Here is a 19911-nt window from a genome sequence, read left to right on the forward strand (position 1 = left end):
AACTGGGAGCTAAGGATGAACGTGTTCGATGCTCTGGCGAAAAGCGTGATTATGTATGGAGCAGAAATCTGGGGATGGAAGGGATATGAGGAAATAGAAAGACTACAACTAAAATACATAAAGTGGGTTTTAGGATTAAATAGAAACACGCCAAGTTACCTAATACGATGGGAAACAGGAAGACAAGAAATGAAAGAAACAGCATTAGAAAGAGCAAGGAAGTATGAAAACAAAATAAGAGAAGAAATAGATGGCTCAATAAGAAAAGAAGCATGGAGAGAATTAAAGAAAAGGGAAAGAAATGAAAAAGATAAAAAGGGTAAGAAGGAGGAGAGAGAGGAAAGGCTGGAAAAAAGTAAAATTTACAGAGAGAGAGAGAAGAGGGAGATGAAATGAGGGAAGAGTTTTGGGAAGAAATGAGAGATGAGCTGAAGAAAAAAAATGAAAAAGAACTAGAAGAAAAGCTAGAAAAATCAAGATACATAAACAAGTGGAAAGAGCTGAAAGAAGAAATGAAAAGGTATAGGTTAAAGGAAATTCAAGGAGAGGGAAGAATAAAAGACCTGCAAATAAGGGAAAGGTTTAGGCTAGGTAATGAAACGAGAGAAAGCAAGTATTGGGAAAAAGAAGAAAATAAGAGATGCAGAATGTGTATGAAAGAGGAAGAAAATTGGAAGCACATGGTAGAAAAATGTGAAAAAAGCAGAATGGAAGGGGAAGAATGGGAAAAAATAATAATAGGAAGCAAAGAAAAGATAGCGTGGATGATGGAGTTGAAATGGAAAAGAAGAAGAAATGAAGAGAAGAAAGAAAAAGAAAAGCAAGAAGACGAAGCTACAAGACCCTAAGGAGAGACGGAAACAGAAGACAGAGAAGCAAGACTCGCAGACATATCTACACACACACACACAATATACACACACACAAAACACAAACATACGCGCAATCATAAACATACTCATGCACACACACACACAAGACACAAGTAACAGCAACTACATAAGCGAGAGAAAGTAGTATTGGAGGACGGAGCAAAATGGAAAAGAAGAAGATTCGAAGAAGAGAAAGAAAAAGGCAAATTATAAGATACTGAGGAAAAATAAGTGAGGTTGAGGAAAGGAATGGCAGAGGGAGCAATAGGAAACAAGAAAAAGGTGTCAATGCCTTAATAAGGAGAAAGATAGAGAAAATGATTAGCAAGAATGAGAGCAAAAGCAAAGGAAAGGCAAAGGTGAAAAGGCAAAAGAAAATATGCAAGAAAGAGAAAAACAGAAGAGAGGTAAAGGCAGATCTTGGAGAGAGAAAGAGGAAGAGAAGAGTAATCAGAAGAAAAATGAGAAGAAAAGAGGAACAGGCAGGCGTAGAAGACGGGGCCACAAGAGTTGCAGACACACCTACAAAGGCACATATTTACACAACATATATACACACACACGCACGCGCGCACACACACACTACACACACACACACACACACACACACACATACATAATCAACTACACAAACTGGATACGAGACACAAATAGTAATATAAGAGATGTAAAGTAATGTAACATATAAGTTGTAAATAAATAAACTAACTAAACTATATATATAGATTTATAAGTGATCATTAGACCTCGTGTTATTCTCGTGTTTATTTTTAAGAGATATTTCTCGCAATTTTGGTACTATTAAAATAAAATGTATTAAACATATTTGTATTTGTCATAAATTATGTTTGAGCTAAAGATATATTTTATAAAAAAAAATGGGATACCCCACGTACGGTGTAGAAATCAATTATTTTAAGAAAAAGCAACTGATGAACTCAATTCTCCCAAAGTTAGATCTATTACCCTACATTTGGTTGGGTAAGGGTAGTTTATGGGGGTTTGGTGGGCTAGAGGCAGGTTGGTTAGTTGAAATAGCTCACTCAGGCGTAAGATTAAATTATTTCAGGAAATAACAAACGACTTAACTCGTGTTTCCCAGGGTTAGGAGGTTTAGCCTGCTTGTGTTTCAGTAAGGGTGGTTTATAAGGGTGGGGGTTAGATAGGTTAGGGGTAGGTGGATAAGAGGTATGTTATACAGATGGGATAACTCGCTTATGGTGTAAAATTCAATTCTTTCAAGAAATAACAAACGACTAAAGTTGCTTTTCCCAGGATTATGTGGATTATCCTGCATGTGGTTCGGTAAGGGTGGTTTATGGGGGTGTAGTGGGTTAGAGGCAGGTTGATTAGTTGAGGTAACTCGCTCATGCATAGGATTAAATTATTTCAAGAAATAACAAACGACTAAACTTGTTTATCCCCAGGTTAGGTGGATTCACCTGCTGATAGTTTGACGGGTATGGTTTCTAGGGGGTGAAACACCCATTAAACATATTTTTTTTGTAAATCCGGAAACACATTAATTTAATTTTGGTATTTTCTCATTATCAGTGCGATTTTTAAATAACTCGAGCTGATTTATTATATTACATGTCGTATTTACACATATATTACAAAAAATAGTACATTTACCCCTATAAAAAGGGGGTTGCAACCTTTCGGTATAAATGTTATGTCCTTAAAAGCGCCTTTTTATAAGAAATTTTTTAACGTTAAGTTTACTGAAAAATATTCATTTGATGTTGAGAAATATTAAAAAAACTGATTTTAGTGGTTGATTTTTAGGGTGTATTTCACCCCTTAAAAGTCCTTATGGGCCGATAAAAAATGAACACGTATCTAATTTTTTTTCAAGTACTACAACATATCCCAAAATCATTTAAATCGGTGAGGTCGGGTTAGGGTTGTTCCCTTGTTAGATCTACATAAAGCATTTGATATAGTTGACTGGAATATTCTATTGAAGAAATCATATGGACTTAGGATCAGAAGCACTGATTATTCTTTATTATCTAGTTATCTATTAGAAAGGCAATAAAGACTAAAAATAAATAATATTTTAAATGTAATTCTTAGTTATATAGGAATTTTATACGTACCATTCAATGCTATACACAAGGGTAATTCCCCTTCAATAGCTGTAAAGCAGTATAATTGCTTATTATAATTTAAATAATAAATTATGTATATAAAGCTTACTTTCAAATATTTACTTGAATATATTGCTTAGTACAATTATTACAAAAACTCTATCTACAATTATTACAAGGAATCAATGCACAAGATATGATATCTTACATGATAGCAGTTAATCACGTCTTAGCTGATCAAAGTTTCTTTTATATAAGACATTGAAAAAAACTCGATTTATTGTTTATAAATAAAATAAATTGAATGTTTAAAAAAGTATACCTGCAAAAATATAAAATAAAAATAAAGTTGTTTAGATTTTTATTATTAGAATACATCGGGAAATGATTATTTTTTTGCGGATCATAATTATTCCGCAAATTTGGATTCTTGGCGATAGCACATTTACTGCAGCACAGGCTGATTCTTTCAATAGTAACCTGCTTAATAAAGTGTTTTCCTGCTCATATTAATATTCTTTTAATTAAATTATGTCTATATATTTTCATATAGCTTTAATTCTAAGATAATTCAAGTATTGTGTAATAATGATCTGGTTCTAAACGATACGTAATTCGATATTTCACATATGTAAATCAAATCTAAGTATGTCTTCAAAAATTGATCAAATAAAAGAACATCAGTTTTAAGATATAGATCCGAGACCTGCAATGGCTCGGTCGGTAGGGCGACGGACTCGGTAGGCCTGGGTTCATTCATTCTTCAAAAAAAAAACTAAAATGTATGTCTCATAAGATTTCATATAGGATAGTATTTCATAGTTTTGAAAAATGTAAAGCTATCGCCTTTTACAGATTCAATCTATATATAAGAGTTCTTTTGTAAGATATATGGGAAGCAGAGTTTCTTAAAAAAATGGCATATAGAAAATAAAATACAAATGTTCAGAAACGTATCTCATTTAAATATAATATGATTTTATAATATGAATTTTTCTAATTCATTTTACAGTTACGATTGGTTTAAAAGCTTGAATCTTAAGTGGTATGCTGTCCCTGCAGTATCTAACATGGTCTTTGATTGCGGCGGCTTAGAATTTACAGCCGCTCCATTCAATGGTTGGTATATGAGTACAGAAATTGGATCAAGAGATTTATGTGATATTAACCGATACAACTTACTCGAGGTACTGTTATTATTAAGTTTATAAAAATGATATAAAATTTTATATATGTAAGCACACAAATCCAATCATACATAACATACACGTATGAATCAATCTAATACTTTACAGCAAAACCGTATACAGGAAATCAATGAATGGTAACCTTAATTTATTTTTATAATCTACATTTAAAAATAAACTCCACGAATTTTTTCAAATTTTTTGAATCCAATTTAAGGTCCCTAGAATGTTTGAAAACCTAAGAATCGAGCAAAAAATATTAACCATAATTTATTTATCATAGAGATATAAATTTTAATATTACAAGAATCAGGTACTGCGCATTTTCTTCATCCTTTCATAAGATTTTCATTGATTTATTGCAAAATTAGTCAGAAACTACCAAACATTAAATAAACTAAAGCACGTTGAATTTAATTTATACGGATCACGGTGGCTCAAGTAAGAGCTCAGCCTTCGGTGCAAGAGCTTAATAGTTCGATCCCCAGACATGTGAAAATTTTCAGAAATGATATTTTCATATATTTGTTACTGTGATTCCGGTAATTTGTATTACACCTTAAACTGTAATTTCAGTCATGATGCGTGTAGAAATTTCTCCTCTTACACCATTTAAAAAGAATTATAGGGTCTACATACTCATATATACGACTATAGAGAACTATGTCTAATGCGTATAGATGCCTAGTTTACCTCTGAATCATTCAACCATGTGGATGTAGTTCTTTAAGTCGCAATAGTAATAACAATAACTGATCTTTAAAGCCCTGTAAATTATTAATTTTGGATATATTTGATCAAGTAACAGCTTATTTTTTACAAGACAAATGAAATAAGACATGTGACAATACACACATGTGTATAAGCCACGCCGAGATGCGCTCTCTTGTCTCTTACATAGCCGACTGACTATCATATACTCTGTACATGTGCGCACGCACTCACACATCCTCACATACATACTGATAGCGGCGCGCGCATCGTCACTCATGGATATATCTATATTACATTTGTATATGTGTACAGTATAGTTATTACGTATAATTCAACACACCTCCTTAATCCTATACTGTACAAACGTAATTTTGGTAAACAGTTATTTTCTGATTACAAACAATTTTTCAAATTATAAAATTAAATTAACAATTTTCCTTTCTCAATAAACTTTTGGTTATTGTAGTAAAAATAGTAATCGTAATAATTAATTTATCAAATTTAACAATGATCTTATTTTTTCAAACTTATTTCTTCCTAAAGCTTTGGTAAAGATATCGGCTAAATTATTTTCAGTGTCTACTTTAATGATGTCAATTTCTTTTTTATCATAACATTCGTTTACAAAATGATAGTGTCTTTCTATATATTTGGATTTTTTTGTTAAATTACCATATTTTGCTATCAAAACTGCTCCAGCATTATCTTCATGAATCTTTATTGGTAAATCAATTTTAACTTTGAAATCATTTATCAAACTTTTTATAAACTTTAATTCGCTTACTGCCTCTGACAATGCAACATATTCAGCAGATGTTGATGATTTCGTTACGCTATTTTGCTTTTTTGTTTTCCAAAATATAATATTTCCATAAATTCTTATTGCAAATCCAGTAGTGGATTTCCTATCTAATGTATCGCCTGCCCAACCAGCGTCAACATAGCAATCTAGAATTTCGGCTTCTAAATTTCTTTTGTAAGTCAATTTTAAATTTTTTGTACGGTATAAATATTTCAAAATTCTCAAAGCGTATTTAAAATGTGTTTCGTCATAACAGTTTTGAAATCGACTCAAATAGTTTACGCTATAACTTACATTAAATCTTGTACATGAACTTATATACAGTAAAGCTCCTATCAAATTACGGTATTTTATGTCATTTGATGCTGATTGTGCGGGATCAATATTCAAATTTTGTTCCATAGGTGTATTGTGTAATTTACCATCAATTATTTTGTAGTATTTTGCTAAGGACTCAATATAATCACTCTGATCTAAAGTCATAATTTCATTTTTATAATTATAAGCAATATTAATACCGAGATAAGTCTTTACTTTACCCATATCTTTCATTGCAAATCTTTCACTTAATTTCAACTTTATTTCATTTATTTTGCTTTTATTCCTTCCGCAAATTAATAAATCATCTACAAACAAAATTATATATATTTTTTCCCCATTCTTATCTTCGAAAATGTATAAACAATAATCATTATTACTTCTTTTAAAATTCAATTTTGTAATAAACTTATCAAAGCACTCATACCAAGCTCTCGGGCTCTCTCGCAATCCATATAACGCCTTTTCCAGTTTATACACTTTGTCGGTTTTGTCGTATCCAGCCGGTTGTTTTACATAAATTTCCGACTTTATTGTACCATTTAGAAACGCAGTTTCCACATCCATTTGCTCAATCAAATATTTGTTTTGTACACAATATGCTAACAATAATTTTAATGTTTGCAGTCTCGCAACAGGTGAGTATATATGTTCTACAATTTCTTTTTGCTGAAATCCTCTGACTACTAACCTTGCTTTTTTCAAATTATTTGTCTTATTTGTGTAAACCCACTTAACGTCAATTATTTTTTTATTTTTAGGTCTTTGTACTAGTTTCCATGTATTATTTTTATTTATACAGTTAATTTCTCTTTGCATTGCATCTTTCCACAGATCAGATTCACTACTACTCATTGCTTCATCATACGTTTTTGGACTATTCGCGCTTACAAAATTTACATAAATATAATATACTTCGTTATTACCGTAACCCCATCTGTCAGGTTTTTTTGTTTCTCTGTTCGACTTTCTACGTGTTCGAATCTCAGACTCTTCGCAATCTAAAAGCTGTTCATTTTCACTTTTTGGACTCAAATTTTTCTTTGGACTTGGACTATTTTTTGTACTTCATAACGATGATCGCGTAACGAAACAAAGACAACGATGCGTACCCGAAACTTTGCCGGTCAAGCGAAGGTCTGGCGCGACTCGCGTAATATTTTCAACCGGCTTTGGAGAAGGAATTTATAGACGCGCGCACTTAGAAAAACTCGTTTCTCGGATATCAACGGTATAACGACGCACAAGACAATGCTCGGAAGGTCGGTGGCGAAAACACGCATAACAACGAAGACGGGCGCGTGAAGGTCATGCGACATACCCGCGCCACGGAAGTTCGGCAATCACGCGGCGATTTCGTCTTTCGGACACAGGACAATAAGACGGCGCAACAAAGAGAATATTCGGAAAACCAACGGCAAACGTATGATCGCGAGGCGTAATGCGCGTGAAGGTCGTACGGCACTCCCGTACCGTGGACGTTCGGCAAACACGCGGCAACTCCGTCTTCCGGACAATGAACACTACGACAGTTCGACAAAAAATGCTCGATAGGTCGGCAATAAAAGTATCGTCGGACGCGCGAGGGTCGTGCGGTACTCCCGTAACGCGGCGGTCGGCAATCACGCGGCAATTCCACGTTCGTCGATCATGCGAGAACTAATAGAGGAGAGGCGTACTTACTCCGGCAAATTTTAAGAGTGATTGTGGTTGCGGCCACCGCCGCCAAGGCCGCTGTAGCGGCCGCTACAATCGTCGTTTGAGTTGCCGTTGTTGCTGTTGCTAAGCTGCTGCTAATGCTAATGCGGGTGCTACTGCGAATGCTGATACTGCTGCGTGTGCTGAGCTATTACTAATGCTGATACTGCTGCGGGTGCTAACTATTGCTCACTAATCTCACTACTGCTCATTTATGCTCACTATTGCTCATTACTGCTCACTATTGCTCACTATTGCTCATTATTGCTCATTACTGCTTACTAGTGCTCACTATTGCTCATTACTGCTCATTTATGCTCACTATTGCTCATTACTGCTCATTTATGCTCACGATTGCTCACTATTGCTCGGGCACTCACGCGGAAATTCTCCTTTGTCGGATCCAGGGCTCAGCGGCGCACTGGTCGGCACCGGAGTTCAGCGGGTACTGCTTACTGCTCGTCAGCAGATTTTAACGAGTACTCTCGCTAGCAGAGCTCAACGGGTACTGGCTCACCGTTTTTCGGCGACGCGCCGCTTTTCCTAGCTTACTTCCCCTTAGTTATTTGTTGATTGGCTGGCTTGTTGCTAAGCCGGGTCTCAGCGCCGTCTATACCGATATTTTTCGCCCACGTAATTTGTTTATTGGTCGGGTCTTGGCGCCTAATTTGCCTACTGGTTACGGAGATAGCGTCGGTTTCGTCCTATCAGCCTAGATACCCCTAAGCCGATAACGATTGGCTGGTCAGTTAGCGTCGCTTGTCTATCCTTTTTCTATCTATTGCTCGAAAGGTCTTGCCGATTCCCCTCGCTCGCGTCCGATCGGTCTCGTATCGGCGGTCTCGCTCACTCTCACGCGCTCGGTTGCCCCTACCTTAGTCTAGCTAGGTCTGCCTCAGTTAACGGGGCCTTGCCATCAGCTGATCGCGGTTGGAAACTTTAAGGGCTTCCAGCTTCCCGGGGGAGTGTCGGATCGGGTCGTGAGTGCGTGAGGGGTTGTACGCGGGCGTAAGGGTCGTGCGCATCGGTCAGGGAGACTTCTGGGGGCCATAGTTCGCGAGATCCGGACGTGCGTGGGTGGGTGTATGCGATCGTGGCTGTTCGGTCGCATAGTGCCGGTAGTGTATATTTTTCGTGTGATGACGCATCATCACAAATTGTGAAAAATGAAGTTGTAAGTGTTACATATGCCTGGCAGGGCTATGTTCACTTTAGTTGCTCGACTTCGACATTAGGAGGTATTGAATCAGGAGTAAGGTGAATGTTGTATTTTCTAAGTCTACCTTTATTTCATAGTGAATATAGGAGTACAATTAGTTGAGTGTATGCCGGCGAGGCTCGCTGTGATAGCCATGAGCGCCTGGCGATAACTGCCTGTTTCGGCGACTCGCCTCGGCTCGCACGATAACATGCCGCGACTCACGTGGTCAGTGCACTTATACATGCGCGTTATTCGGCGCTCGTGTACACATACATCTGTGTACATCACAGTAAGTATATACAAATATATTTCTACACAAATATATATATTTTTTATTTATTTACAAAGTTTATTTACAATCTGTCAACATTAAATGAAAAGGACAATCAGTAAATTATTTTACGATATAAACAATTTTACGTGTTATCAGCAGAGTACTCCAGTAAGTATTCTATCTTGATCTTGTAATGCGAAGGTACTGCTTTTTATCTTGAGTTATGTTGTGTCTTCTTTATTTTTCGTTTCTTAAGTCTAGTATTGGTAATCGATTCCGATAGAAGTTTGCTAATAAGTTTGTTTGAATAGTTTCCTAGTTTTGTGTAGTATTTTACGAATAAATTTTGAATTTCTTCTTTCTCTGTTACGATCTGTACATCATTTGGAATAATTTCGCTTGGAACGAACCACGGCGCATGTGTTATGCTGTGTAGGACTTTCGATTGGAATCTTTCTAGGATTTTAATGTTCAAGTTTGAAGCGGCTCCCCATAGTTGAATGCCGTAGGTCCAGACTGGCTTCAATACTGCTTTATATATCAAAAGTTTATTTTCAATTGTTAGCTCCGATAGTTCTTCAATAAGCTAGTACATTTTCCTCCATTTAAATCCTAGTTGTTTCCTCTTTGTGAATATTTATTCTTTCCATGTTAACCTTCTATCCAGATGTATACCTAAGGATTTAACATGGTCTTTCTGCGTATGTATTTGTCATTTAACAAAATATGTGGACACGTATTTTTACGGAGAGTAAATGTGGTATGAATTGATTTACTCTCATTTACTATTATTCTCCATGCATTTAGCCAGTTTTGGAGATAGTTATTAACGAAATTTTATAGTGTTTTCCATGCTATTGTTGTTTCTTGATGTGTTGTTAATATTGCTGTATCGTCTGCATATGTTATTGTCAGAATATTTGGAGGCTCTGGTAGGTCCGATGTGTATAGCAGGTATAGCGTTGGGCCTAAAACACTGCCCTGTTGTACACCTATTTTTATTACTTACCGTGTTGATAATTTTTCCTTGATTTTTACCTGAAATTTTCTGTCTTGCAGGTAAGCTTGTAGTAAATCACTGTAACATTTGGGAAAAAATCCCTTCAGTTTGTGTAAACGTCCCTTGTGCTAGACTTTATCAAACGCCTGCGCGATGTTGAGAAATATGCCTGTACAGTACAGTTCGTTTTCTATGGATTTCCTTGCTGTTAATACTATTCTTTTCACTTGTTCGATCGTGGAATGATGACTTCTGAATCCGAATTGGTCATCCGGGATAAGTTTTCTATCTATTACGATTTGATTTATTCTTGCTGGTATGATTTTTTCATATATTTTTCGGAGTACTAGCAGTAGACTAATTGGTCTGGATGAGGTCAGAAGTTTATTTTCTTTACCGGGTCTAGGTATTAAGATAATCTCTGCTACCTTCCATTGAGAAGGTAAATAGCAATGACGGAGCATGCATTAAATATTATCGAAATGCTATCGTGGAAAGCTTTTTAATCAATTTTCCTGTAATGATATCATAACCGAGGGCTTTTTTATTATTTATGTTATTAATGATTTTGAATACTTCCTTTAGTTTAACTGGTTTCGATGGAGTGTTATCCTGTGCATTATGATCTTCTAGTAACATTTCTTTTTTTTGTTCAGTAATTATACGTTGATGTGGTTTGAGCACTTCGCTTAGATGATTTGCAAAAATTGCCATTTTTTTCTCGTCCGATCTGGTCCATTTTCCACAGTTTTTACGTATGGATGGAAGGAATAAAGTTGGTCTATTTAATCTTTTTGTCGCTTTTCATAGTGAGTAGTCCGTTGCTTCGATTGGATAAAGTGTTTCTTCTGTATTTCTGCATTTTTCTGTACGAACAATACATTCTTCAGTTCTTTAACTGCTCTATTCTAGAATCGTTTTATCCTGGCTCGATCTTGTAATCTAATACCTTTTTCTCAGTAGTCGTTTTTCTTTGATTTTTTGTTCTACTACTACTATAAAGACAATTTGTTGGTATTCTGACTTCATTACAGTAATGGAGCATTGGTTAATGGCTACAGTTAGGAGTGAGTTTAATGTTTGTATACTGTTTTCTATGACAGTAGTTGATTTGAGAGGTACATTATATTTATACTAGTACGTTCCTCTAGGAAGCTTGTATATTTTTTCCAGTCTGTTATTGTGTGGTTGTTTACAGTTTTGTGCACAGTAAAGTTTAGAGTGACTATTATCGGTGAATGATCTGATGTAAGGTCAAAGCATGAGGAAGCTTACATATGTGTTTTATTCATACCTTCAACTATTGCGAAGTCAATCACATCTGATTTCTTGAATATGTCCATTGGCTAATATGTTGGTTCACCAGTGGATATTGGAATGTATTTATTTAATTGTAATATTTCGTACAGTACTTTGCCTCTATATATTGGAGTTGTTGATATTGAACGCCACCACGAATGTTTAGCGTTATAGTAGCTTTCTGCTATAAAGCGATTTCCTAGTGAATGAAAGAAATCTGTCCAACTTTGTTTATCCTCGATTATTACATTGGTTGCTTGGAGGTAGATTTCGGTGGTGTGTGTGTAAACGTAGTGGATTATTTTTGTTTTGATTATTATTGCAGTTCCTCCGTATGCTTTATTGAGTGGATGATTCGTTTTATATACGGTGTAGTTTGGTATACTGAGATAGTTCTTGCTTGTAAAGTGTGTTTCTGATATCAATATGATGTTTATATTTTCATAGTTTAAGAATAATTTTAATTCCAAGCGCCTTTGCATTATACCGCTTGCGTTACAGATATCGAGTTTTAAACTACTCATTTTGATAGTTTGTTTACTAATACAGTTAAGGAATTGAGCATAGTGTCCATTCTTTGCATCAGCTGCTGCATGATATGTTCAAGTTTATTTGTGTTATTATTTTTGGAGTATTTACTTGGCTTTTGTGTAGTACTTGTAAATTAGCCTAATTAATAAATACAATAATGAATAATAATAATTAAACTTAAATCTTAGTACATTTTACGTTTGATGTATATAAAATTTTTCTTTTTTTAATCAGTCTCTGTATCTCCAGTATATTGAAAATGTTATGTTATGTTATGTATATAGTGATTCGTTGAATATAAAAAATACAATTTTTTTTATTATCTATACATTCAGATTGGCCCAGTACAAATGCCTAATTATTTGAGTGCAGATAATTACATATAGTTTCTGCAAAACCAGCTTCCGAGATTGTTGCGCCATTTACCTGATGAAGATCGGCAAAACATGTGGTATCAGCATGATGGAGCTCCCGCTCATCGAGCTGCTGAATGGTTAATTTGCTAAACCACATGTTTCCAAACAGATGAATTGGTCAAGGTGGAGAATCCATTGGTCTCCACGATCACCAGATTGAAATCCACTTGATATTTTTCTATGGGGTTATGTTAAAGATTATATATACGGCACAGAGATAGAACATTTAGAACATTTAGAAAACAAAGTAACAACGGCATTTGAAAGCGTAACGCCTGAAATGTTAGCTGCAGTAAGACTGAATTTTGTACGCCGGCTGCAGTGCTGCATTGAAAATGGAGGACATATTGAAAACTATCTCTAAGTTAGTAAATATGATTTTCAAAGTAATATTATTTTCAGATCAGCATATTCAAGTACTTGTATATATATATATTTTATTTTACGAGCTTTGAAGATTTATAATTACAGTTTTATTAATCCTCTTTTATTCAATTTTTTCTTTAATGATTTTCATGTCTCATTCTTTGTTATACATGTTTTATGAATTTGGTTCAGTGTTTCATTGATTTACTTGTTTACTTATATTATTGTTTCTTATTTACACATTCACTGTTTTTTGTTACAAAATATATAATGTTTTAATTATTTGCATAAAAAATTGCATAAAAAGTTGTAACTGTTTAATTTATTATTGTGCACTGTATACTGTGATTAATGAAAAATTATTCGTTGTTTTTTTTTCTTTTTTTTTTTTTTTTTATTTAACGTCGCTCTATTTATGTTCCATCAGTGCTAATCAGCTTTTTTCAGTGGTGCTTGTATCAATCAGCAGGGACTGGAAATCGATCCCGGGCCTACCGGGTACGAGTCCGTCGCTCTACGACCGAGCCATTGCAGGCCTCTATTCGTTACTTAAATCTGATACCATTGTTACTTTATGTGATATCACCTATGGAAATGTGGGTGCCTGATGAACCACATCACAATTATTTAAAAAAGAAATAAAAGCAGCAAAATCCATGAAAAATAACTCGAAAAAGTCATCAAAAAAGTCCATGGGAAAATCTTTGAAAAACTCCCCAGGCAATTCGTCAGAACAATCCCCAAAAAAGTACTGAAAAGTCCTCAAAAAAGTCCTCAATAAAGTCCTGGAAAAAGTTCTCAAAAATTTTCTTCAATAAGTCCTCAATAAAGTTCTCAGAAGAGCCTACGAATTAGCCCTTGAAAAAGTTCTCAGAAAAGTCCTTAAAACAGTCCTCAAAAAAGTCTTCAAAAAAGTCCTTTTTTTTTGTTACTCGATTTTAAAAGAAAACTAACAACTAATGCAGGTGGATTTCGGCAGGGACTGAGAAACATAATTTATTTTTCCACCGAACGAGTAAAGAGATTGACTCAAAAGATCATCATTTAATTATATTTTGCAACCAAAAATAGTAATGAAGAAATTCAATTTGCTATAGTCTGGTTATGCAGGAGGACGTCTCCGACGAATGTGACGAGCTATTTTCAGTCGTCGAAAGATTCAAGAAATACTGCAGCAGTTTTTTCAGTAGTCGAGAAGGTCTTTCCTGTCGACGAGAAAGGTTCCCGAGGTATTCTCAGTGATCGAGGTATACTCCGGAGATATTCGGAGATGTCGAGATACTCCGAAGATAGTCTCAATCGTCGAGAGGTACTCTGGATGTCTTTTCATAATAAAATACTTTATTTTTGCAATTATAGAAAATTTCTCTGAAGACAAAGTCCATTTGGTTCATAAAAACTATGTACTGCTGAAAATGAATTCATGAATTTGAGATTAAAAGATGAAATAGACGAAGGTAAATTCATTTTTTTTCGTTTGTATTAGCTTATAATAATTTATTTAAAATTATAAACACGTTAATTGATATTGAATAAAATAATGATAGAATGTTTCAAACTTTCTAATTCGAGGATCTTTTTGAGGACTTTTTCGAGGACTTTTTTGAGGTCTTTTTCGAGGACTAATTCGAAGACTTTTTTGAGAACTTTTTCAAGAACTATCGAGGACTAATTCTAGGACTTTTAGAGGATATTTTGAGGACTATTTTTCAGGACTATTTTTGAAGACTTTTTCGAGGACTTTTACTGAGGACTTCTTCGATGACTTTTGTGAGGACTTATTGGACGACTTTCTAGAGGATTAATTCGAGGACTTTTTTAAGGACTTCACGCAGGAAGAGAGACTTTATTGAAGTCTCATCTGAGGACTTATTTAAGGACATTTTCGAGGTCTTTTTGAGAACTTTTTTGAGATCTTTTTCGAGGACTAATTCGAAGACTTTTTTGAGAACCTTTTCAAGGACTCTTTCGAGGACTAATTCTAGGACTTTTAGAGGATTTTTTTGATGACTATTTTTGGGGACTATTTTTGAGGACTATTTTTGAGGAATATTTTTGAGGACTTTTTCGGGGACTATTTTGAGGACTTGTTTAAGGACTTTTTTGAGGAGTTTTCTTAGGACTTTTTCGAAGACTTTTTTGGCGACTTTTTTCACGACTTTTATATAGGACGAATTTTATAATACAAACATTCAAATCGATTTCAAAAATTAATTGCCGAGCACAAGATTTAATAGTAGAGAGGATACACATTTACAAACATTTTACTATAGGCAATTGAATCAAGCTAATTTCCTAAGGTCGGTATGGACGTTATAAGAAAAGAATATAACTATAATCAGGCAACTCCCTATATCAGTCAGAAGAAGCTTAATCCTTATCGACTGCAATAATTCAAATGATCTAATAATGTCAATGATAAATTTAGACAATTTATTTACAGAAAGAATAAGAAACTATGAAATCGAGCAAGATAGACGTGGATATAATAAGCAAGAAAATATTCAAATTAGCCAGTTTATCATTAAAAAAGCATTAGAATTCCACACGCTCGGGCCCTATATCAAATATATGTGTGCGTGGTGTGTGTTTGTGTTGTGTGTGTGTAGCTAATATATACAATAAGCATTCTCTGAGGTACATGTGGCATTGGCTCTAGTGGTAGAGCGCTAGCCTGCCAACCCAGAGAACTCCCGTTCAATTCTCCGATCTGTCTCTTCATTTTTTTCAATTATCGCTTTCTGTTCATTTCATTTTCAATGTAGCAATTGAATTAGCAATAATATTTATAACTTTTTGAAAATACATTTAAATAATTTAGACAGAAAGCAATAGGTAGGGTCCCTAGGGACTAAGAGTTCTAGGAACTTTCCTCAATATAAGACTCTTCCTCAAAAATTATAAATAATTATTAACATTTATAATAATTAACATGGGAGGGTTAGGCCAGGGTATCAAAGGGTTAAGCCAGGGACCCGCACAGATATTGTTAATAATCATTATTAATATTAATAATTATTATTAACATGAACGGGTTAGGCCAGGGGACCAGAAGGTTACGGACTTCCCTACGGACCGGGACCCCCTGCAAAGCGGCCTGAAACATACATTGCTATACTACGGAGAGTCCCAGCAAGAATGACAGTGATCTAAAATTTATATAAATTGTTGGTGATAAACGTTTGAACATGTAAATAACTTATAAAATCGTAGGATTATTTCCATTATATCATTACTTCGAAAATTTAATAAACATTGTAATTGTCATAATTGTAGTTTATTTTGTAATTGTATTATCGGAACTATGACAATAAAATATGAAACATAATTTCAACTATATTTGTCAGTATACATACAATTTTCAAATAGATTTTATTATTACTTTCAAAACTTTATAAACGTTAATCGTACTTTTTATAATGATTGGACAGTAGATTATTTATGTTAATGTAATATTCTATGTTATATAAAGTTAACTTATCATTTAATAAGTCATGTAAAACATATGAAAATAATTTATAATATCCGTGCCGTCTTTAAATATATTTCACTATTTATGTTATTCTTAGCACTCTCCATTTTGTTCAGCAAAAAATTTTTTGATCCAATTTTAGAGCCAACCCATTGTAAAAAAAGAATTAAACAATCATCTCAGGTGGTTACACACGTGTGTTTCGTTGGTAAATATCCAACCTCATCAGATCTTTATTAAAAAACAAAACGAGAAAAAAGTTACAGATATAAACCAAAACAAATAAAAATCACGCTAACAAAACATTTACCTCAATTCGCAAGTTGTTGGATTGGAGCAAATGATTGAGAACACTAAATTTACAAATGTGAAACTAAAGAAAGTATAATTTATTACGGTCTATAAAAAGGTACAAAGTAAAGTTAGATTATTATAATGAGAGCTCTATATCCACTGGTGGTTGCTGCTGGAATGCCGCGCTAGTTTGAGCGGCAGTGCAGCAAAGGAAAGGTGGCGTGGTGAGCGCCAGCGTACATGCGGACAGTACTTTCAACACTCCCTCCACTGTACGCATATGCGCGTGAGCACAAGTAGCTCACTCAGACCTATTGGTTTCCACGTCTGAAAATAAAGACATTCTCGAGCATATTCAGTTATTAATTATATTATCTCTAAGAGCTCTAAAAGAATCGAAAGGAAGGGGTTTTGTAAATATATCTGCTAAATTATCTTTAGATGGTACCCAAGCCAATTTAACTTTTCCTTCCGTTACGCACTGTTTAATGTAATCTCCATGTACTTTAGACAATTTATTTTTAGTTACTGTTTTCTCTCTATTCTCTAAGTTAATAATTATTTCTTTAATCGAATCATCAAAGTTCTTTAGTTTATGGTTTCCTTCTTTTTGTGTACAGCTAATTGAGGACTTGTTATCGCATCTTATAATAATAGGGTACATAGTTTTTCCTAACATGTCTCTAAGAGCCTTATCTAATGAAATCATTTCCTGACATGCTTCGTTCATTGCGTAATATTCAGCGTGACAGGTGGAGAGATTGATTACACTTTGTTTGTGGCTTCTCCACATAACGGAATCTCCGAATAGTCGGGCAACCATTCCACTTGTCGAAGATGAATCAGCATTGTCTCTAAAACTTGCATCTGTAAATACTTCTAAGTTTTCAGCAACTCCTCTATATGTTAGTCCTAGATCAGCACTTCCTCTAAGATACCTCAAGATTCTCTTTACATCAATCCAGTCTTCTATAGAGGGATTAGATTGTTTTCTGGCTAATAAGTTTACAGCAAATGCTATGTCTGGTCTTGTGACATTTGCAAGATACATTAAGCTACCTATAGCTTCTCTATAAGGAAATTCTGATTTTCCAAGTTTTTCATTTTTCTCTATATTTTTATCGTTTCTAGCTTTGACTTGTCTAGTTATCATAGGTGTCTTTTGTGGTTTACTTTCGTTCATATTAAATCTCTCTGATACCTTTTCTGCATATTTGCTTTGGCTCAGCATGATTTCTTTAGCCTCTCTATCTCTAGTAATTTGAATATTTAAGTATTCTCTAGGTTCTCCTAAATCTTTCATTTTAAACACTGAACTTAGGTGAGTTTTAATTTCATTTATTTTGACTAGATCGTTACCTGCCAATAATATATCGTCTACATATAAAATCAATAATACCATGTTGCCATTTTTCCTGTAGGTAAACAGACAGGGTTCATTTATATCTTTTTGTAAGCCTAATTTTTCTACCTCTGCTGAAAACCTTTGATTCCATTTCTTGGGACTTATTTTTAAACCGTATATTGCTCTATGCAGTTTACAGACTTTATTTACTTTCGATTGTTCGTCTATTTTTACTCCATCAGGGATTTCCATATATATTTCTTCATCTAATTCACCGTTTAGAAAAGCGGTTTTCACATCTAATTGGTAAACTTCGAGGTCTAATTTGTTAATAACAGCGAACGCGGCTCGAATTATAGCTAGTCTCGATACAGGTGCATAAGTTTCTCTAAGTTCATATTCATTAGTGTCTTGAAATCCTCTCACTACTAGTCTAGCTTTGAAAGTTGTTTTTCCATCCGAATCTACTTTTTTCTTCAGTACCCATCTGCTATCGATAATGTTAGCTCTATTTTCTTTTAAAGTTACCGTAGGTCTGCTCACTATACTCCAGGCATTGTTTTCTCGCATGGACTCTAGTTCATCGTTTATTGCCTTTGACCAATTCAATTTATCCTCAGTTTCCATTGCCTCTCTATAATTCGTCGGATCTGCGTTCAGTGTTCCCATCAAACAGAAGCCTTTTTCGTCTTCTCCTAACACTTCAATTTCATTACATTGTGCTAAGAACGCAAAACTATTATCTACCAGGTTAGCCTTTCCTTCAGCCATAGCTTTGTAATCTCGTTTTACTTTACTACCTCTCTTAGGCTGTACTCTAGTCTGACTTTCTGGCTCGATATTCGTTTCAGATTTTCTTTTATTACCCTTGGTTTTCTCTAGATTTTTAAACGTTGGCTCTAAACTACTTGAGGAACTTGATTTTTCTGAATTATAAGTATCGAATACATCAATGGTATTCTCCGATGTTCCAATATCACATTCATCAGAATTAGAATTCAAATTTGAACTATATTCTCTAGTGATTTCGTCATTTTTATCTATGTTTTTGTAAGTTAGCTTTTCTCTAAACTTTACGTGTTTAGTTAGAATTAGTTTTCCGGATTGTGGATGCCATAAGACATATCCATTACTTGTTTGTCCTATTAGAATTCCTTTAATTGCCCTTTCTGATAACTTGGTTTCAGATATCGGTTTCCTTGCATAGGCTATGCAACCAAACCGTCTGATTTCCTCTAAGTGACTTTTCTTATCAGGGGATATCATATTCAACGGGCTTTTATAACCTATGGACGAGTTAGGGGATCTATTATAAACATCTACAGCTACTTCTAATGCTAGGTTCCACAATGACTTTGGTAAACCAGAATCTATCATCAAAGACCTCAATTTTTCTAATATGGTTCTGTTGCATCGTTCAGCAGTGCCATTGTGGGGAGGTGTATACGGATTAGAGAAGTTTGACTCTAATTTCTCTTGTTTCATAACTTCTTGAAACTTACCTCCAGTGAACTCTCTAGCATTGTCAGCTCTTATATAGCAAGCTCTAAGATTCTTTCCGACTAGATTTCTCATTGTATTTAAATAGTTTTCTAAGCAATCTCCTGCTTCGGACTTACTAATTATTGCGTATGTTTTGGCAAATTTCGAATAATCATCTATGAAAACTATAACATATCTTTTACGACCCGGATGTGTGATTGTTTTAAAAGGACCTATTATGTCAGTGTGAGTTAATTAAAGAGGATGATCAGCTCTAGTTCTTATTTCTTTAAAAGGCTGTTTACTCATTTTGGACATGACACAAGTTTCACAATTTTTAATATTCTCATTGAATTTTACATTCATTAGCTCTTTATTTACCTTTTGTAATTTCAATAGATAGTCATAAGAAGGATGTCCTAATCTAACATGCCATAACATCCCTTCATCTAACTCTTCTGAGTACTTTTTCTCTAGTTCGAATGATGTAAATAAATCGTCCATCAGTTTATCGTTTTTCAGATCATCTAATGTATAATTCTCAAAG

General features: G+C 34.5%; 1 protein-coding gene across 1 annotated transcript in view; it reads left to right on the forward strand.

The window, feature by feature from the left end:
• LOC131673221 (nitric oxide synthase-like) overlaps window positions 1–19911 on the forward strand; it is a 1857253-nt gene that overhangs the window by 1180901 nt on the left and 656441 nt on the right. The window contains exon 7 of the mRNA XM_058951052.1: window positions 3978–4152. Within this exon, the coding sequence (XP_058807035.1) occupies window positions 3978–4152 (175 nt within the window). The remainder of the gene's footprint in view (window positions 1–3977; window positions 4153–19911) is intronic.

This window comes from Phymastichus coffea, unplaced genomic scaffold, assembly GCF_024137745.1.
Source record: "Phymastichus coffea isolate CEN01 unplaced genomic scaffold, Cenicafe_Pcof_1.1 PCOF00013, whole genome shotgun sequence".
Taxonomy (NCBI): Eukaryota; Metazoa; Arthropoda; class Insecta; order Hymenoptera; family Eulophidae; genus Phymastichus; species Phymastichus coffea.